Source organism: Miniopterus natalensis, chromosome 13, assembly GCF_054644295.1.
Source record: "Miniopterus natalensis isolate mMinNat1 chromosome 13, mMinNat1.hap1, whole genome shotgun sequence".
NCBI lineage: Eukaryota > Metazoa > Chordata > Mammalia > Chiroptera > Miniopteridae > Miniopterus > Miniopterus natalensis.
In genome coordinates this window covers 37,419,909-37,442,410 of record NC_142093.1, presented here as the reverse complement: position 1 = coordinate 37,442,410, position 22,502 = coordinate 37,419,909, and the positions used below count along the sequence as shown (strand labels likewise).

Genomic DNA, 22,502 nt, shown 5'->3' with positions numbered 1-22,502 from the left:
TTGGAGAGATTTTTGGGAGGGATGAGAGGCAAATATGTGTTTTCAGGTAGCCTTTTGAAGGAAGAAGTCACAGTCTTTGCTGTGTGGTTTTCTTTTACCATAGTTCTTTGTTTAATTGCTGGTTACACAGTAGTTGGATAGTAACTACAGCACAAGCAGTGATAGTCAGGTGGGCTTCACTTTTTTTTTTTTTTTAAATGAACCCAGATGTCTCAGTAGAATATATACTTGTTGAATAGAAATATTGATATATTGTGACTAAATATTCAAATAGTACATTCTAAACTTAAATGACATAGTCATAACATTTAGAACTATAGGAGTCCTTTACAGACCACAAGACCATTTTATAGATGAGGTATTTGAGGCCCAGAGAGATTCATCTATTTATCCAAATCTGAGGTGACAAAGTCGGTGATCAAGCAAGATGGAAAACCCAAGTCTTTTTACTTCAATTCTGCTATGCTATGTTCTATTTTACCACATTCTTGCTGTTTTCCTTAGCTATGTAATAAATGAGGTATTTTTAGCTAATAAATTTTTTTTTTTTTAAACATAAAATGGTATCCGTGGCTTAGAATTGCTTCTGAAATTTGGTCATAGGTACCACATGAAATATATTAATGTGGGTTTTGCTTTTTCTTACATAGATATTAAATATTATGATATAAATGTGAATTTTAAAAGAATGGGCTGTCAAGGTATGCTCTAGCCTAAATGAAAACCATATAGTAGTTTGTTTCCCCCAAGTTTCCTCTTTTCTGCTTTATGTGATTTATGGGCTCTTTGAGTTTCTTCTTAATATTTTAAAGACATTTAAGGAATATATATGTATATACATATAAATATAGGCTTGAAAGTGGTTTTAGTGATAAATAACCATAAGATATTTCAGATTTAGGATTTCTCAGTTTTTGGTTTAACATACCATGCTGCTAGATCAACACCTAAGTTTAGAAGGGTTAAAATATATATAAGTGTTTTGAAAAAAAGAGCTTATCATTTTTTCAGCAAGCATTAGGGGATATACTTATCACACTTTTATTGCTTTGCTTGGTCTTTAACTTCAACAGAAAGTTTTTTAAATGTAGGATTTTGATTATTGATATTCTGTGTTTGGTAGCCATGTCTTTAGTTCTCTAAAAGCACTGAGAGTTTGATATGTTTAGCATTAGTGAGCTTGGGTGGGTCTGTCCCCTGCTCTCCACTCCACCCTCCCTTCCCAAGCAACTTAAAAAGAGGGCAAGTTTGGATGTAGTTGTTCTACAATTATATTCTAAGATTTGTTTAATTAGCTTCAGGTTTTAACTTTTAGCACTTTTGAAGTACATGGTATGACCTATTTATTTTATAGTAATCTGAGGAGCTAATTCAGCCTGACTCTGGTTTTTGTCTCTAGTATGAATTCTAAGAATTTATTTTTCCCCCAGTTGGTCGTAATGGCAGAAGAAGAAATTAATGAAGACTATCCAGCAGAAATCCATGAGTATTTATCAGCATTTGAGAATTCCATTGGTGCTGTAGATGACATGCTGAAGACCATGATGTCTGTTTCCAGAAATGAGTTGTTGCAGAAGGTACTTTAAAAATGTAATTCAGCCTGACCAGTGTGGCTCAGAAGTTGAGCATTGACCTATGATCCAGGAGATCGCGATTTGATTCCTGGTCAGGGTACATGTCCAGGTTTTGGACTCAGTCCCCAGTAGGGGGCATGCAGGAGGCAGCCGGGCAATGAATCTTTCATCATTGATGTTTTTTTCTCTCTCTCTCCCTTCTCTCCGAAATCAATAAAGATATATGTATTTAAAAAAAAATGTAATTCATAAAAACAAAGTGCTGTGTTAAGTAATAGATTAATGATATATGCATGCTCCTTTCCCCCTTTATTTCAATTTTTAAGTGTTTAGTATTTTTCAGGGATAAAATAAAACAAAACTCCAACCTTAGGAAATACCTCTTAACTACATTTTTATTTTGACTTGGTTTTGGAAAAAAACAAACAAAACAAAACCACTCATAGCATTCTTTTCGACAGACTCTATCTTTGACCTTTAAGTATTACAATGATGTTATCGGGGTTTCTGGAAACCCTATAGGACAAAAACAGTAAATTGACTTTGACAGTCTAAAACAAATCTCATTATGTTTCTTCTGTCTTTGGTATTGCCTAAGCATTTTAGCCTGCTTCTTATACATAAATGCATTGTGTACAATGTTTATATTGATAAATTACTTTTGACATACAAAGTCCAGATCGTAACTCCTGAAATTAAAATAATTCAAAAGAATTTTTCTTGGATTATACACATTCCTCATCTAACTAAAGATGGTACCCTGAATTGAAAATTTGTGGGCAAAAATCACTGGCTAACCAACCTTTTTCTTTTTTGCAAATTATTTCCAGATCACTTGGTTATTGGATTATAAGAAGTAAAAAAAAATTTCTTTGATACATTGTGCTTGGTGAAAGTTTAAAAGATGTGATGGTTCTCAAAGTTTGAATTTCTTTTTTTTTCTCTTTCTCTCTTTCAATAGTTGGACCCACTTGAACAAGCAAAAGTGGATTTAGTTTCTGCTTACACATTAAATTCAATGTTTTGGGGTACGTATATTACTTTGGAGTTAATTACAAAGCAAATTATTTATTGAGTCAAGGGTGATTTATTTTTTAAATGCTAGCATGTTATATACAATCATACTTTATGACAATTTTAATAGTCAGATACAGTATTTATTTCTTTTAAATAAGAATACCTTATGCCCATAAGCCACACATACATTTATTATTTCATAGAGGTTGAATAATTTAAGATTTAATCAATCATTTCTGTGACATTTCTTTTTTGTGAGTAATTAGAGTTTCTTTAATTAATGCTCTTAATTAATATATACACCATTTTATTTCATGAAATCTTTCTCTTGTAGTTTATTTGGCAACTCAAGGAGTTAATCCTAAGGAACACCCAGTAAAGCAGGAATTGGTAAGATTGCAGTGGGTTTTTTCCTTTACATGGCTGTTTGTTGTATTCCTGAAGTTAAAGCCACAGTACCTTTATCACACTAATTGTAGAGAATAAAAATTATTTAGAGTTGAAATTGTGAAAGTGAGTCAGATTTCAGTATGTCTTTAGCTTTTTCTTACCTTTGTCAGAATTGGTGCTCCACATATATTATCTAAATCTCTGGATGAGAAAACTATGTTATGATTCTAGTAATTATTTATAACTTCCATATTATTTTGCCTATAAATTCTTGAAATCTTGTTCATCTCTACAACTGCCTCTCTTTTTTTTTAAACTCTTACACAATTCTTAAAAGTATATTCTAGTTGATTTACTAGCAAAGACGGGAAAGTTTCTCCCCCACCTTTTCAATTCTTCCATTAATTCATTTTCTCAGCAGTAAAGAATCCAGTTCAGCAACAAAGCTAAAAGCTTTTTTGGCACCAGTTGTATGTGTACTGTCCAGTAATTCTGCATTAGTGACATATTTACAACCTGTAATAAATCTTCTAGGTTTGTCTTTGTATCCCATTTAGATGTATAAGTACCGTATATAAGGTCTGGTATCTTAGAGGTTTTGCTGACTTCAGAAATTAAATCAAATCAGTCAGTTTAAAAGAGAAAAATTAGAAATCAAACTTATGGTTACCTTCTTGACTTGGCTTTATGAATAAGAATATTAATTTATTCTTTGTGTTTATAAAATATAAGGTAAATATATATGTGAACACACTTGACAATGTATTATTGTCCTTAAGTCTTACGGTAGTTGATATGTATGTTATATACAACTTAGTAAAGTGTATGTAACAGTAAAGTACTTGGTCATTTATTTTTAAAAATAAATAAACCAGATCTGTTGTCTTCATTTTGTTAATGCGTGGACTAAGATATTTTCTTCTTTTAAAGCTCTTGGGGGAAAACAAATTTATTTCTGAATTCAGAAATTGTGAAAAAATACTTAAAGCAAACTATAAAGCAATGTGATACACAGATCTTGATCTGAGCAATGACACTGGCTTTAATTCCTAGGAAGTATGCATTGTGTCATCTGTTTTCAACTTTCTAATACAGACTGTACATTTATAAAATTTCTCTCTTTTTTTAACATCAAGTTATTTGGAGTATTTTAATGCTTGGTTCTGTCATTGGGAAAAGAAAATCATATGTCTTCTTTCTCCCTCAGAACATACTTTATGGAGGAGTACATTCATATTCTGGACAAGTGTTGCCAAATAAAAAGAATACATAAACCTCTTCTTCTTTTCTGGCCTTGTGACAGACATCACTAATTGATCACAGAGTTAGTGTGTGAGAGAGACATCATGAATGGGAGAGGCATTGAAAATAGTGAATTTATCCATTCAATAATATTTGAGTGCCTGGTAGGAGGCCAGGCATTATTTTCAAGTGAGGTGATTCCTTAGTAAATAAAGCGATAAACATCTCTTCCCTGTGGCAGATGTTGGACCATCCTGTGGAAGAAGACAAACAGTTAACATAATAAAACAAACAAACAGATAATAAGTGTATAGAATATATGGTGTGTTAGGGGATATATAGTATATGTTATGGGAAAAAATAAATAGCACAAGGTTGGAGTGGGTGTGTGTTGTGAGAACTTTGGCTTTTACTCTGAGAGAAATAGGGACCATGAGAGAGTTTTGAGCAGAGTTGTCAGTCTTTCAATTAAAAAATTCTAAGGTTCTGCATTTTTCTGTGTATGTCACTATTTTGATTATTTTACTGAAACCTGCTTTTAAGCAGTGATTAATCATTTACTCGGCTATTTTATGGCTCTCATAACCTTTATTTCTCCAACTGAAGTACAAGAATAGCCCTTCATTCTGATTAATGATCTCAGAAGATTTTAATGGTATGGCAACCTATTGTGTTTCTCACCTTGTTAAGTCTGATTGGAACTGTATATGTCTTTAGAAAATATGTGTTTATCAATCAAAACTATGAAATTGAATAAAAGATCTTGTGTTTTTATCCTGCTTATTTTAATTGTGACACTCCAAGGTAGTAAAAAAAATCAACCTTGCCTTACTCATTTTCTGTTTAGAAGATTTTTTAGGAGAGTTTAGTTTGTATGTTGCAAGTATAGGAGAGCTCTATTTTTAGATTACAGACTTCAGCTAAATAAGAGCCAATATGTGGATTTACGTTAATGCTAAATTAAACAATGTATAACTATATGTAAATAGTTCAATGTTTATCTCTGTAGTGACGTCTTCTAATTTTCCCTCTTTTGAAACACTCAGAATACTTTTGAAATGACTTTTTAATACCTACATTTCCCTTGACTGTGAGCTCTGGGAGAGCACAGGCGGGTTTACCCTGTTCACTTGTACTTACCAGCTGCACTCGATGGGCAATGAATACCTGTCTATTGAATCTAACTGAGGTGTAGTAATAATAAAACTTAGTGGTGCTGAACAGCTCAGTAACTCTGTTGCCTTTCTTCTTTTATTTTATCGTTAAGGAAAGAATCAGAGTGTACATGAACAGAGTCAAGGAGATAACAGACAAGAAGAAGGCGGCCAAGCTGGACAGAGGTGCAGCTTCAAGATTTGTGAAAAATGCCCTCTGGGAACCAAAACCTAAAAATGCATCCAAAGTTGCTAATAAAGTAAAAAGTAAAAAATAACCTTTTGTTTTTGATGTACATATGTTCAAAAAGTACATCATTTTTATTGTTTTACACAAACTAGATGGTGATTATGTGGCAATGCATGGTTTAAATGTATTCCTTATTGAATTCATATATAAAATTTACATTTAAATTTGTAATGCTAAATACATTTTCCTCCAGAAAGATGAAGTTATCTTTATTGATTTTCCTATACAGTACTGTGAGGTTTTTAACATCGTGGTACATTTTATATTTATAGTTTACCATCCCTCTTGACAGGACTCTTTATTTCCTTATATAGGTCAACCTTTCAAGTACCATTTTATAAGCAACTATGAGATTTAAGTTAAATGTTCTTTGTAAACATTTGTCTATTTTAAATGAATAATGACTTTATGAAGTATGCTTTCTGAAGTCTGAAGTTATAAATACATCTGTTTTCACTATATACAAGAAAAAGTGAAGTGACTTAAATGCTCTTTTTTTTTTTTCTATGTAGTTACTTCATCATGTTCTCATGATTTTGGGAATTGCTTCTTTTGATATTTAAAGTGTGAATTTAAGACTTTAAGGCTATACTTTAATTTCTGGCACTTTGCCTATGTCTCATTTGAAGTAAAATATATTCTCATTAATTGTGGATGGGAAATGAGGCTGTATATTGATGACTGAATTTTGGCCTATATCCTGTCAATAAAGGCTGTAAGTGTGTGTAGCTGACCTGTTTATTCTTCTCTTTTGGGTAAACTTGCCCTTGAAAGTGGGAAGATAGGCCTTAGAAATCATCAGGAGTAGAGGAATTCACGTTTCGTTCCTGATGCACGGTGCCCATGTTCTAGTGGTCTCACTTTTCAGATTGTTTGATTACATGTGTTTGAAGCTCTGTCAAGTACATACAAGGGTTTTGGGACAGCTTCCTATGTTATATAATTTCTACCACTGAAGCAGAGGAGAAATCTAAGTGACATTGTATTGTGTTTATGTTCTGATTTATTTTTCTGAAATATTTGTTATAGATAATTCTAATATTAAAATTATTTTTTATGTCTAAGCCTATGAATTTTAATTATATTCCCTTAATGCTTTCAGTCTTTGAATCCACATCATGTGTAGGAATGCTAAGTACAGTAAAGTACTTTAATTTTTGAAAAAGAAGTTAAAATTTTCTGTGATTAATTTTCCATAAGTAGCCTTGAATAAATGAATTTCTTGATTTATGGTAGCAGATATTGGAAATGGTCTTAAAATGTAATGGGTTTTATAAAGCATGTTGAACTCTTTCTATGACACGTGCAGAGGAAGTCACTGATAGATGCAGAAAGTCTTCTGTCTCAGATGTCAGACAATTTTTGAAGTGGAAGAACATTTATAGTTATTTCATTCTTTTTTCTCCTTCATTCAAATTTTTGCCTTTTTAAAAAAGCCACTTCTTTGTGAAAGATAAGTGTTGTTAAAGTTAAGTGTAGTGTACATGTGGCCTTCATTACTGCAAAGAAATTGTAGCTTGCATTTCTGTATCTTTCTAATTTCACAAAGAAAAATAATCATACAATGGTAGAAAATCATTAGCCAAATTATAGGTTTGTAAAAGTACAACTCTGTATTCTGTTAAATTGGAGATTCTTAGGTGAATAATTTTTTCATTGTTTACTAGTAGAAAAACAGTTTGTGCCTTGGCCAGTATGGCTCAGTTGGAGCATCATCCCAAACACTGAAAGGTCAAGGGTTCAGTCTCTGGTCAGGGCACATACCCAGGCTGCAGGCTGACCCCCTGGGTGGGGTGAGTATCGGAGGCAACCGATCGGTTTCTCTCTCACATCGATGTTTCTCTCTCCCTCTCTCCCTCAAATCAATAAAAACATATCCTCGGGTGAGGATTAAAAAACAAAGTTTGAGTGCATTCTATTTTATTATGTATGATTTTAAATACTTAGCACATAATAAGGAACTGAGTGGTGGTGGTGCATTGGTTGCTTATTTGTTCTTTATTTATCTCATATACACTTAATGATACTTCCATCGTGCAACACTGCTGGGTTTTAATAAGACAATTCCTGCTTTTATTCTATTTTTATAAAGTGTTTGAAAAAAGTAGTCTTTTTGTTCAATTCAGATTTTCAGAGTTACTGGAAAATTTATGACAAATTGTGCTCATTAACCTTAGTCAAAACCATGAAGGGTGAGGGGTTGATCTCTTTGACTCAGGTACAGTTACTGTTAACACAGTTTGTTCCAAATGATAGTCTGCTCTAAGTTTAGATGTTAATGACACCTTTTATTAATCTCTCTGGGAATTACCGAGTTGGAGAGGTTATAGCTATAGATATTTTTAAGACTAGAATTATAGACTATTAATCTAATACTAAATAATGAGATTTTGTCTTTTAATATTATTTTAAGTACAATTTTCTTCTTGTTCATAGTTGCAGGACAAGAATTCATTTAAGTAAAGTAGAATATGTTAAGAGGAAAATCGAAGCTTGAATTATGGTTTAGATTCCTGGAATTAGGAGGTTATGGGAAATTGATTGGTTTTTAAAATGCCCTGTAGATTAAAAAATTGTTCCACTTAGCTATTGGGAATGGATTGGCATTATTTCTAAATAAGGCTTTGAAAATTAGTTACAAATGTAGTCAGGAAATTCTTCAAAACTGGACAATGTATTGAATACAGATACTTTTTTCTTAAGTAGGTTGTTGGAGTTAAAAGATGTTTTAGGAATCAGTTGTGATACAGTTAAACTATAATTTTATGCAAAAGAAATGATCAAATTCTGGCTTTACAAAGTGGCGTTAACTGAGAAAGGTTTGAACAGTGATTCGGACCCTCAGATGGTAGCTAATTTTGATGTGTAAAGGGAAGGAAAAGCAGCGCTGGCATCTCACTTTCTTCCTCAGCCTACTTACTAAACTTGCTCAGGTGAATTCAGTGGCTCTTGTACCAAATGAGCTTGGTAGCAATCTATTTTATATAAATGTAACATATTTTCCTAATAAAAACATTTCCTGTCCCCTATATCCTGGTCTAAAAGTCTTTAGTTTTAGAAATACAAACCATATTTTATTTATTTTATATATTAGTATATTATAGTTGTCATTCACAATTATGTTGGGGGGAAAGTGTATAGGGTTTTATAATAGAATTCTGTAGATTTGTTCTACCTGATTAATTTGCTATATATTGCTTGTGAGCAGTAGTTCAAGAAAATGCTTTGAATGCTTTTGGTTTGCAGATTTGTTCCCTTATCAGTGAGCGGTCATAGACCCACCACTCGGGAGGAGCCACCCTCCCACTCGATGTGCCTATTTAAAGTGTCTGTTTTATTGCATAATTTTTAATATAGCCAGGAAGATAGTGCGCTATCAGAAAAGGAGATAGTTATAGTGATACCTATTGGCCATTGAAGTTTAATTTTAATTATGTGCCTCCTCCCCCCAAAGGCCAAAACCCAAACCATCCTGGCTCTGTATTACTCCTCTGTTCAGAAAGGGTTGAAAAAAGATGCTAGTTGCTGCCACCCCCACTCCCTGCCCCATCCTTGAAGTTTAGCAAATGTAGCAGGGCCGAATAACTGCATGTGAGATGTCAGTTTTGTAAAGTGATGTATTTCAGACAGTATACAAAATTTGATGGTGGGAAAAATAAGCTTTTATAAATGAAACATTTAAGAGACTCTTTTTATTACTCGCTTTCAGTTTAGTGTTGCCTTTAAGGCGTACCACTTCGGTTTGGCAGCTACAATAAATGGCTGAGGGAAATTGAAGATGATAATTCAGCATTTCAAGATGCTTCTGCTGAAATGAATGTAGACCTACCCAGGGCTTGAATTTAAAGTTGATAGTAATACAGTATTTTAAAGCCAAGTACCCAGGAAATTCATGGTGATAAGATCTGAATGAGATGATTAGGGGAAATAGAGAAGAGTACCTTCAATTCCTTGTTATGTCAGTGTATCTATCGAGAGGTTATGCTGGAAAATGTTACAGAAAGAATAGCGGCTTGTTACAGTACACAATTGGCTCCAGTTTACCACTCATCTTGGACTTTGTCCAAAGAGGGTTAGTTATTAAAATGAGAGAATTATAACGAAGAATCACCTGATTTAGTGCTGTAGCAGTGGACTGCCTGCAGATCATCTTGTAACGTGTCTGGGTGGTAGTGTTTCATTTAGTGATCTTTGCTCTGTCTGATGCATTCCTTGGCTTATTTAAACTGAAATCATTTGCTACCCTATTTTCGATACTTTATTGTTTTTCTTAAGAAAGAGATCATTATTAAAAGTACATGCCTTGTATAATAGTTCCTGGGTTTTGTGGGTTTTGATGTTTGTGAGTTACCACATTTGTGACCTTACAGATCCATCTGGTGTACAGTATTTTGTAATTTTGCCTCAGCGCATGTTAATTCCTGCTACATTCCACGCGGAAGGCATTACTCAGCTGATGAGTTAGCTGAGCTCAGCTCTGAGCATCCATAGTTTTCTTTCTCATGTGCAGTCTCCTTCATTTATTCACTCATTCATTCGACAGGTATTTATTGGGCTCCTGTTTTCCAGGGTCTGCTGCAGGTGTGGGAAATTCAGCAGTTATTCAAACAGTATGTAGTGACTGGAAAATGCCAAACTTTATCATGTGAAAAATGGCTGCTGTGGGTTGAATTGCATGTCGTGTCCCCCCCCTCCCCCCAAGATGCATATATTGAAGTCCTAAAGCTCAATACCTTGTAATGTAACCTTATTCAAAAATAGGGTCTTTGCAGATGTAGTTAGTGAACGTGAGGTCACTAGGGGGCTCCCTAATCCAGTATGTCAGGTGTCCTTATAAAAAGGAAATTTGAGCATGGACAAGCACACGGAGAACATTATGTGAAGATGAAGGCAGAGATCGGTGATGCTTCTTTAAGCTAAGGGAAGGCAAAGATTGCTGGCCAACCACCGGAAGCTAGGGAAAAGGCATGGGCCAGATTCCGTCTCCCAGAGCCCTTAGGAAGGAGCCAGTCCTGCCAACGCTGATACTAGGCTCTACCCTCCAGGGCTGTAAGACAATCTGTCTCTGTTGTGCAAACCACCCAGTTCATGGTACTTGGTTATGGCCAATACAATGGCCATTAGATGAGAGGAGCTAAAAAGATTAATAACTTGGGTGTGAAAGTATGTGTAAGAAACTTGATGACACCAGATGAAAATGTGATTCTTCGTTCTAAAGAAAACAAGCAACGTGTGTAAACTTACCCAGGAATAGTTTTGAATTTGAGCAAAGATCTCAGGGCTCAGACCTGAGATGTCAAGGGCCTGCTCTTTCTAAGCCAAGCGTTCAGACCTCTCTCGCAGACATCGTCAGTGATGATAGACTGTGCTGACTTTTAAGCTTTGTTATCTGGGTTTGAAGAAACTCATTTCCCTGAAAGGAAAAAAAACTCCTGTCAGGTTTCCATGAAGAAGAGCTTTTCCCAAGCCTATTAGTATGTGCCATGTGGTCTCTTTCTCATAAAATGTGGCAGTCAAGTTCAAATAATGGAAATAAACACGTAAAACGTCTTACATAAGTTGTATGTAATTTATGCTCTTGGACAAGGCCATACCACTTAAAAAAATCTCATATTGAATTCATCTGGATAGAGAGATTTTAAAAAATACCTTAATTTTTTTTCCCCCCTCAAATTCTTTATAGTGGGCTATTCAGTTTTCTTCTTTTAAAGTTAAGTATCAGAGGACTCCGAAGTGGGTTTCTTACTGTTAATTATTTAGGCCCAGTTTAATTTTCTTTTTACTATAATAAATGTTGCTTATTGGCCTTCGGCTGTTAGAATCAGCCAGCGGAATACTGAATGAAAGAACGTAAACAAAGTTAACCTTGACAATGTCAAGGGCAGAGGGCGTCCTCAGAGGGTGAGAGGTGCAGCTGCTCCGTGGCACTGGGGGGTGGGGACGGTCATAAGTTTATGTTGTTAAGGTAAAAGCTACATTATCCTTTTTAATCCTTGCATTGAAACCTGGAAGGGGGATTAGTATAAGTTAAATACTCATTTTTAGGGTGAGGAGTCGCAGATGAGGAGTGAAATACCAGCGTGGGTGTGCGTCACGAAGGTGATCATCAGAATTAGGGTGGAAATGTTACGTAGGCGGTAACCCCTCACGGGGGCAGAGGTTAAGTGGGAGCACGGGTTTTCCGTTTTTTGTTTCCTCATGTATATCATTTCTTTGGTTAAAAACCAAGAAATTTGCTCAAAGCAACAGCCCGACCATCACATAACCCAGTGAATGCTAGTTATTTAGTTTTTGAAATGCTAGGTAATAAAATGCTTCAGTGATGGGGAAATGGCATAAGAACGCTAAGTGTCGCAGCAAATATTTCATTGTCTAAAAAAAAAACCTATAAAACTGTCTGTAGGTGTTTAATCATTTTCCTAAATTTGGGCCCAGTTTACTTTTTCATTTTAATTTTAGACAAGTTACATTCCAGAGATAGCCAGAAACTCAGAATTCTTATTTGGAAGTGGCTCTCGTTCTAACCTGCCTTCTGTGTTTGTTAGCTCTGGCCGGGTAGACGCTGGTTAGAGGGGCGAACCGACGCCAAGGCTGCGGGTTCGTTCTCCGAGGGTCAGAGCCCATACAAGAAGCAACCCATGGATGCGTGAATAAGCACAACAAAAAATCAGTGTTTCCCTCTCTCTCTTGCTCCCCCTTTCTCTTTCTCTCTCTTAATCAATAAAAATGTTTTAGCCCTAGCCGGTTTGGCTCAGTGGTTAGAGCGTCAGCCCGTGGACTGAAGGCCCTGGGTTTGATCCCTGCCAAGGGCACAGACCTCAGTTGCAGGCTCTGGGTGGGTGTGGGAGGCAGCCAATCAATCTGTATCTCTCATGTCGATGTTTCTCTCTGCCACTCTCTCTGAGAAGCAATGGAAAAAATGTCCTCTGGTAAGGATTAAAAAAATTTTTTTTAACTTTCTAATGGTTAAGATAAGGTTAGACACTGCAACAGGCTTGTATGTAAGGGATGGTGTGATCTTTGCTTGAATGTCTTAAGACTGAATTGAAGGAGGGAATTGATTGTACCTGATTTTCATAAAAAGAGGCTAGTTCGTAGGAAACATGCTTATACTTTTTTTCAAGATCAGTTTTCTCACTGCTAACTAGATTATAATGGAAATTGTTCAGTATCAGAAGTTATATACCTCAGAAGTGTAGCAAAATGTAGAATCTTTTTATGATTTGTCCTAAGAACAGTTAAAACCAGGGTTTAAGGAGTTGGAATTGCTAGATTTTATCTATCAGTTATTAAATTTGTGGAGGACACTAGTAAAGACTAACCTAATAGTGTTTTCTTAATTACGGACACTAAAATTTTTATCTCTGCACAAGTTGTTTGAGGCTACCCAGCTACATTTTGTTACCTAAATGCATAACATTGGAAATACCTGTAATTAAATTTCATTCTCTCACTTAACTAGACATTTAAAATAATTTAAATATATGATATTGAAAAGAATATTATAGCAGCTTTTGAAATAGTGTTGATGTGTGCTTGAGTCCTTTTAAGGGAGGTACTAAGGATAGCTTCATAGACTCTGTCCTGCTTAGCTTAATCCTGACCAGAATTTACAGAAACATTGTTGTGAGATGTATCAGTGGCCTGTACTCCCTTTCCCCTTATATGTAATTTTATTTTATTTATTAATCTTCACTCAAGGACATGCTTAGAAAGAGGAAGAGAGAGGGAGAGAGACAGACATCTGTATGTGCCCACACTGGGGATCAACCCCACAACCCATGTGCCCTGGCGAGGAATCCAGCCAGCAACCTTTCGGTGCACAGGACAGCACTCAGCCAACTGAGCCACTCTGCCTGGGCCCCTTATGTGTAATTTTAAATAAGTTAATAAACAACTGTTTTAGAGACGTTTTAGATTCACAATAGAAAGTAGAGTTCCCATAAAGCCCCTTGCCTACCCCCACCCACATAACCTCTGCCACTATCAATATCCCTCTCTAGGGGTACATTTGTTACCATTGATGAATCTGCATCGATACATCATCACCCAGAGCCCATAGTTTACCAGGGTTCACCTTTTTTAAGGTGAGGTATAACTGACCTAGGGTTCACTCTTGGTGTCACACATTCTGTGGGTTTGGGCACATGTCTCCATCATCACAGTATCATACAGAAGTTTCACTAACCCCCGCCTTTCTTTGTTGTACCTATTCATTCCTCCTGCCTCTCACCCTGGCCAACGCTCCTGCCACAGTTTAGCCTTTCCCAGAATGCCATGTAGTTGAAATCATCCAGTAAGTAGCCTTTTCAGATTGGCTTTTTTCACTTAGCATTTTGCATTTTAGGTTCTTTCATGACTTTTCACTGCTTTGATAGCTCTCTGCTTTTTAGCGTGGAATGATATCCCATTGTCTGGCTGCACCCCACTTTATTTGCCCCTTCACCTTGGTTACTTCCCAGTTTGGGCAGTTACGACCACAGCTGCTATAAACGTCCACGTGTAGGTTTCTGTGTGGGCACAGGTTTCAGCTCGTCTGGCTAAATACCAGGGGCTGTGATTGCTGGATCGTGTGCTTAGAGTATGCTAGTCTCGTAAGAAACACCCCCGACTGTTTTCCCAAGTGGCCGTACCATTTGCATCTTCACCAGCAATGAACGAGAGTTCCTGTTGCTCTCCAGCCTCGCCAGCATTTGGTGGAGGTATAATTTATTTGAAAAGCTTTTATTTGTAGTTCTGCCATATCTTTCTTGTGGAAGTTCAAAACAAGAAATTGTTTAAGTGATCGAAGGAGATACAGAAAAGTCTTAAATTTCTTAGTGACGAAATTGGAGTGGAGCTAGGAACTGCATCCCGGGAAGCTAGCAAGTAGAACATTTCATTCAGAACGGGACATGGGCTTTAATTTAAAATGCGGCTTCGAGTTCCTTACATTTCATGACACATTGGAAGACATTCTCAATACCTTCCAATCTCTACAAGGCCAAGTACTGGAAGCCTCTTTCACAAGTATATGCAGTGGTCCCTCGGTTTTCCAGCGTCTCTGTTGGTGAACATTTCGGGTTACAAACGCCGTAAACCTGGAAGGAGATGCTTCGGTTTTGGAACCTGCCTCGGAAGTCGAACACGCCTCTCGGCTTCTGCTGAGGGCAAGATGCCGAGGCCCAGCTGTCGGCTGCGGATCCCTGTTTTCCCACGTTTCAGAACTCGGTCTTCCGGAGCCCATTGCGTTCGAAAACCGAGGCGCCACTGTGTTTTTGTCAGAGATAAATAAGAAGTGTGTGTGAATATGTGACTGGGGAAGCACAACTGACTTTCTTAGGACTGTCTTAACGCTCTCCTTACCCACTGGTTTAAATATTTTTGCATTTTATCAAGATCAAGTGACTAAAGTGTGATGACTGGTATCTTCCTATTCCCACTGAATGGTCACTTCATAGCTGGAGCCCGGGCTCCATGCTACCCTTTGTACTAGTATCTTACAGCATAGGCTATTCAATTAAAGATAATATTTACTACTGAATACAAAGATCCTTCAGTCACCGCTTCCTCTCCCAGGGGCAGTTGTCTGCGTGTGGGGGGGGTGTGAACGCCAGGCAGGGCCACGTCCTGGGCGGGCTGAGCCAGGCCTCGCACCCCCGCTGGGACCACACCGGCCCACGGAGGCGGGTGCCCGTTGCGTTCAGCTCACGGGGCCGCTGCGGCGCGGGCAGGGCACCGGGCGGGAGGCGGCCCCGGGAGGCTCGGACCGCAGCGCCCCCTGGAGGCGGCTCCTTCCTCGCCCACGGAGGAGCCGCGCGCCGCGTGGCCTTGCGGGAGGGGCGGGCGTGGGGCCGGCCTGGGTGCCGACTGCCGCTCGGCCAGGCTGGCACCGACCCTGCACAGCGGCGGCTGGTTCCGTGCTGGCGGCGCGGGGTCAGTGGTCACCGCGCGCACCGGCGTGGCCGCAGGATTCGAATTCGGAGCCGGGGCGCTCTCCCGACGGCCGGCGGCTCGTCCGCCAGCGCGGGCCGCGGATGGGGCCGCCTGGCCCCTCGGACCCGGCTTTGGCAGGTTGCCCGCAGCTCCAAACGCGCCCCTTTGACTGATGCCAAGCTCCAGTCCGCGGGTCTTCTTCACGGCGGGCGCGCCTGTGCGGGTTGGGCTGGGCGCTACTGCGTTTACCCGCGCGAACCACGGGGTGGCAGCCAAGGAACGCAGAAGCTTCTCTCTGCCTTCGGGCCTCTAGAGAGGACGCTGGCCTGGGCTTTATGGTGATGGGGAGAAAAAATAGAGGGATTAAAGCTTGACATTTAACTAAAGCAGGTGAGACCCCAACACAGCTCTTCCCTAAGTGCATGTTACCCTAAGTGCAAAAAATTAAATGTATGCTTTATGATCACCAAAACCGTATCGTGAAGTTTCCCTCTTTCAGTTTCTTTTAGTCACAGTTACTTTAGTCAAAATTCCTACACAATTACTCTTCTATTTATAAAGGGTAAATTAAAAAAAATAAAATAAAAAGACCCAAGACAGATACTAGGAAAAACTTGTTTAGTAAGAAACTTGTAAACAGAGATTTTAAATGTCAAGGAACAGTGGAAAGGAGCCTGATTCGAAGAGTAGTTTTAGAAAAAAAATGGAGTTTGGAGATCTTGCTCATAGACAAGAGTTTATCCCCCCCCTTTTTTAAAAGAGATCATTTGCAAGCAGATTTTAAGTAATGTGAGTCTCTTTGAAGATTGCAACCCACTCCTGTAAAGTTACGACGGTTTAGTTCCAAGCTGAGTACCTTACACGACCTATAGCTCCAACTAACAATGTGAAATGACCACGAGGCAGTGACAAGGTAATCAACATTTGTGATTTTATTGTTTTGTACAGATATCTGGAACCTGTTTAGGAGAAAAGACAGCTTCCCCTTTCTCTCAAATATTTTTCAACATAATGCTTAAAAGATATTTTCTTTTGATTTTTAGGCAAAAATATACTTAACCTATCTGGAAACTTCTAAAGGTTGCCTTTTTTTTTTTTTTTTGTAAAGATCTTTTTAGAGAGAGAGGAAGGGAGAGACAGAAACATGGAAACGTCCCTCAGGTGCCTCCTGCATGCCCCTTCCTGGGACCCAAACGGGCAGCCTTCCAGGGCATGGCACAGCGCCCGGCCCCTGAGCCGCAGCAGCCAGGCGGGCGCGCCCAGCAAGGCCAGCATCTCCTCGGGGCCTGACCCTGGCGGTTACCCGTAGGGAAGTGGCACTTGTGTTTCTCTCCCTGTTGGACTCGAGACCTGCAGCTGTGCTCAGAGCCTCCGCCCTTGGCTTTATTTCCTGTGGTGACATTGTCATCGCCTTTCGGTGTCTGCGTGAGGGGCACCGGCGAACCTCCTGTTACTTGACTCGTAGTGGAAGTGAGGTTTGGAACACAGGACAGTTTCCCCCGTAATGAGCTGTGTGGCCACCTTCCTTCAACAGGGATCAGATGAGGCGTCCCCGCAGCAGTGACAGGTACTGGGGCCTGAAGCACCGCTAAGGCCTTCCTGGCGCGGACTCTGGGAGCGGAGAAAAGGGGGTAAAAATGATTCCCCCATTCCTCCCCTTTGTGGCACTTTTTCTTGGGGGCAGGGGGAGCATTTATGGTGTCCCAAAGCAAGATAGATTTGTGTGAGATGCACCCAGGTCGTCTTTGGAAACCCTGCAGAGTGACCCTGCCGAGGGAGCCCGGTTTGCCGTTCCCAGCAGTCCAGAGCATTTGGGGGCCAGAGCGTTGCATTTTCTTGGGAAATTTCTCGGAGAGTTCTACATACTTCCTCAGTAATGAGAAACTTTGTGGCTGTGAGCACAGTTTTGTTAAGATTTTGAAGAAAATGGAAATTGTAGTTTGATATAGCCATCTGTTTAATATTTTTTTCCTTTTGTTTGAATTTATTGGGGTGACACTGGTTAACAATATTCTAGAGGTTGCAGGTGCACAATTCCACAACACATCCTTTGTACACAGGATTGCGTGTTCGCCACCCCGAGTGAGGTCTTCGTTTATCACCGTTTATCCCCTGATACCCTGCTCAACCGACTCCTGCCCTCCCCCTAAAGTAATACTTTTAAAAGACATTTTGGTCACCTATAAATTTCCTCTCATGCCTATCGTTTGGTCACATGATTTTCATTTATTTATATTGGCTGTTAAAAGGAAATTATAACTATAATGAAACAAAGTGTGTTATTAAAATAAGAGATAGTAAAACTAAAGGCTGAAATGAAATATAATTTGTAGCTATCTTTACAGACTACAGAGGCCTATCTTTCAAGTTTTAGGATTTATTTTGTTACAGACATTAATTTTATGGTTATTTTAAATTTTGTGATTTTTGATCATCCAGCCTTACATCACTCATTTTTACAGTACATAATGAACATTTTTTAGTAAGAACTGCAGAGCATCCGAAAGAACATTGCAACACAGCTTTGACTTCTTGATTCTGCCAGTGACCATGGACTTGGAATAAATGACTGAGATTACGCATGCGCCTCTCCTTCTGTAAAGTGGGTGCAACTGTCCCCCCATCAACGATAGGAATTCAAATGAAAAGGAGTCAGGTTTTTGAAAGAAAATGCTATTTAAAATGTTGTTAGTACTAAAATCAAGGTGATGTTTTACATCAAAAACAACAATTTTGACGAAAAGTTTCTCTTCTAGTTTGTTTTCTGTTTTCTTTGTTCCACATAAGCTTTCCAAGTTAGTAGCTGAAGCGATCATATTGGGAAGGTGGAGTTCTCAGACCTTGCACTTGTAGGGTTCTTTGCTTGAAACTTTAACCTGTGGACTCTGGAGAGCTAAGGCTTTGCTTGGTTGTTTGCGAACAGAGTCAGGCAGTGACAAATTTCTAACAAAGGAAAAGGCATTCTATGAGAAAGTGTTCACCCATCTCTAATTTATTTGGAGAAAGAAGCTACACCACAAGGAACGGACTTGTTATAAATGGAGATCGTTCCTCTCGACTCCAGAGCAGTGTCTAGAGTAGCAGCGCTCAGCTCTGGATCACTGTTGTAGCTTAAAAAAAATTCTCCATGCCCAGGCCCCACCCCAGACCAAGAAAGCAGAGTTTCTAGACATGGAGCCCAGGCATCAGTATTGTTTTAAGCTCCTCCAGCTACATACTGGCCACCCAAGGTTGAGAAGCACTGGCCTTGAGACTACGGTAGACAATAGCAACGTTGCAAAAGGCTTTAAACAAAAAAACAGTCTTCAACATCCATTACTTTGTTCTGGTTTTTATTATATTACTTTTCCAAAGCGAATCTGTAATTTAAAGACAGGACAAAAGGCCAATAACCAAAAAAACAAACACACACACACAAAGATGTGCTCAAAGTCAGACAGCAGATCTTGTCAATGGACTGTGGTCCTCCCTGGGACAATTCTGATGTGGCTGCGAGACTGGAGGAAGTCGTGGTTCCTTGCAGTCCATCGACTCTCTAAGCCATTAAAAGGAACTTAAAATGCACCTGAGCCATCTCGGATGCTTCTGAAGTCCTTAGAGATGGACACAAAATGAAAGTAATATTTTCCTCAGCTTGGACATAAGTCCATTTAATAATTACAGATGTTTAAGAAATTGGTGGTTTCTCCATTTTGTTTGAAATGACTAAGAAAAAAACAAACAAACAAACAAAAAAACCTCACTACTCAAAACAATCAAGTGATGTTAAATTATTAGTATAAACACACAAACTAAAACACACTTGAGAGATAGTCTTGTAGAATCAAAGCTCTTGATTTCATTTTTTGTAAAGTAGACCGACCTGGGAGACAGACGGATTCTGGACCTGAGTTGGCCCTGGCTCGCCCGGACCTTACACATTTCTTTTATTCTCACTCAACCTTCGTTTCCTCGCTTATAAAAAGGGGTTGCGTCTGTGACTCTGGCAAGTTAGAGGCTTGATCTACTACTATGGTCCTCACTCAGTGTTATTCCTACTGTAGAGATTCAGATTTCCAATCAGTGCTAGACCTGCTTTAGAAAAATTCCAACCACAGGTGATAATTTTTACTGGGTGTTAGAAAAAAATATTGATGCCATTTATTACCAATTGCACTTGCCCCTTTTAAACGAAGAAGGTAATGCAGGCATTGGATGGAATTTCAAGGCTGTCTTAGAAAGATGCATTATACAGAGAACTGGGAAATACTCTTTTCCCTGATTATGTTACAGACACTAATGTTTAATATGACACATAAATCAGCAAACTACATGAGCAAGAGTCTGACATACCTTTAAAAGAAACCTAGCAATGCACTTACATGTTTGACATATAGTTGGTGCTCAACAAATTTTTGTTGTTGTTGTTTGTTTTTTTAAATATATCTTTATTGATTTCAGAGAGAGGAAAGGAGGGGGGAGAGAGAGAGATAGAAACATCAATGATGAGAGAGTCATTGATAGAGCCTGCAACCTGGGCATGTGCCCTGACCGGGAATCAAACCCCAATCGCCTGGATCTTAGGTTGACGCTCAACCGCTGAGCCACGCCCAGCCGGGCAGCAAATGTTTGTTAAATGGTGAATGAATTTAAAACGTTGAAAAGCAGTTTCTCAATTTCAAATGCTAAGTTAAAGAGGTTCTAAAAATTAGTATTTTTTTTTTTTGGTCAAAATATATATTTTTATTTGGATTGGATTAAATGGTTAAAATTTGAGTTCAGTAAAATTGGAAAAAACATCATGGGACAGAAATGACAATTTTTAATTAGATAGTGCTTGGGCTAATAGACTTATGCAATCATTTTGAAAAGTTTACAAAAGTTTACAGCAAGCTTTGAAATATTTTTAACCTTTTAAAAATTTTACTCTAACTCATTTTTTAAAAACCATGATCTCAATGAAAAACCTTCAAGGATGTTCATCTATCATTGTATCAACTATGATAAACTCTGTGACTGTGAAGCACAGTTTTAAGATTTTGAAGAATATGGAAGTTGTAGTCTGATATAACCATTTGCCTAAGTCAATATTTTTAAAAGACATTATTTTGGTCAAATGAGTATTTTGTTCCTTTAGGTTAGCTAATTATAAATTGAGAAACCACTTTGAAATTGGAGGAATTAGAAAACTTTTTGTTTTCCTAGTTCCTCTTATCTAAGATTGAAAAGAAAGGAGGAAATTACATTTAAGTGTCTTCTGCTTTCAATAATGATAGAGTAACTTGGACTGTCTCTCGTGCTCAGTCCAACTTGAAAAGCTGAAACCAAACCAGCAAACAGGCAAAAACTGCTTAAAGATCCTAGAAACTGAACAAAATAATAAAGAATTCCAAGGCAGGATTTGGAGATAGAGCAAGGCTCAGAGAGATGATCCTGGAACTGAGGATGCTTTTTCCTTATTTTGGAGAAAAAGCCTGGGGCGTCAAGTGATCATGCAATCGTTTTGATGCACCATGAAGCTAACACAACAGGGATTGCCGCCCAGGGCCCACCAAGCCTGGGAAGTGTTCTAGTACCTCTCTCCCCATGTTGAGTCAGGACACCAAAGGGCTGCCCTCTGGGAGCAGAGAAAGGTGGGTGGGAAGTTGACCCAGAGAGCTGGTGTTTCTGGGCACCCAGTGAAGAAAACACAAACCCCCTCTGGAGAAACAATATCATTACGCAAGGCCTCCAATGACTTCCACAAGGAATTTTACCAATATAATATTTAGGGCATAATAAAAATTATCCAGACAGGAGACATGAACGAAAGCCAGTAGAAACAACACACTGGAAATAGACTCACAGGGCTCCAGATGTTAGAATTATCAGATGCAGAATTCAAAGCAAACATACTTACTTTGGTAAAGGTGGTAAAAGACAAGGTAGAGAAACTTGGCCTATGTGGAAACTAAAAACAAAAGACCAAGTAGAAAACCTGGGACAGGACATTTAATGATGACATTGGAAGATCTCAGGGGCTGGGTTTAACGGCGGGTTGGCACAGCTGTTGTGAGAATTAGTAAACTGCCTTATGGGTTAAAGAAAATATCCAGAATGAAACATGGAGAAACAAACAGGATGGAGAATCAGAATAGAAGGTAAAAGACATGAAGGGTGAAGTGAAAAGCTCTAACTTACGAGTAATTACAGTTCCATAAGGAGAGGAGAAGGGGAATAAAATTCATCAAGTCACAAAGAATGCCTACAGTTCTGAAACAAGATAAATATAAACAAAATTATATTTAAGCACATCGTGGCAATATTACTGAAACTAAGGTTTAAAAAAGCCAGGTTTAAGAAAAATGATAGGTTGCCTTCAAAGAAGTAACAATTAAACTGACAACCGACAGAAATCGTATAACTAGAGAGCAATGGAATCATATTTTAAAGTGCTGAAAAAAGATCATTACCAACCTGGAATTCTAAGCCTGTTGAAAATATCCTTCAGGAATGAAGATAAAGACATTTTGGGCAAGCACTACATTTAGAAAATTTGTCATTAGCACACTCTCACAGAAGGAAATTCTAAAGGGTTTTCTTTAGACAGAAGGAAAATGAATCCAGATGTAAGCCTGGAGATAAAGGGAAGAACAAAGACCCTCCCTCCACCTGCAAAGAAACTATATGGGTAAATGTAAGTGAATAGTCATTGTATAAAACAATAATAATGTCTTGTGAGATTTTAGGAGAGTGAATAAATGAATGAATGAATAAATAAAATATATAAAATACACAACAAAATGTCACATAAGTTGTTAAAGGCAGATACATGGAGCTAAAGTGTTCTAAGGTCTTTTGTCCATCAGAGGATGATTTTGATATGCGATGTTACCCAAAGTCACTGCTAAAAGAGCACATAACTTCTAATGGGAGAAAAGCAAAATAACAAAAAAATGTTTTTTCCAATCAAATCGGAAAGGTAGGAAAGAAGATAAAAGA

At 38.3% G+C, this 22,502-nt stretch overlaps 1 protein-coding gene across 1 annotated transcript; it reads left to right on the top strand.

The window, feature by feature from the left end:
• Nucleotides 1-1,430: 1,430 nt before the first annotated feature.
• C1D (C1D nuclear receptor corepressor) lies at nt 1,431-6,355 on the top strand. Its single transcript, XM_016224234.2, has 4 exons — nt 1,431-1,577; nt 2,536-2,602; nt 2,926-2,981; nt 5,491-6,355. The coding sequence occupies exons 1-4, from the start codon at nt 1,440-1,442 to the stop codon at nt 5,653-5,655; spliced, it is 426 nt and encodes a 141-aa protein (XP_016079720.2). The 5' UTR covers nt 1,431-1,439; the 3' UTR covers nt 5,656-6,355.
• The last annotated feature ends 16,147 nt before the right edge of the window (nt 6,356-22,502 follow it).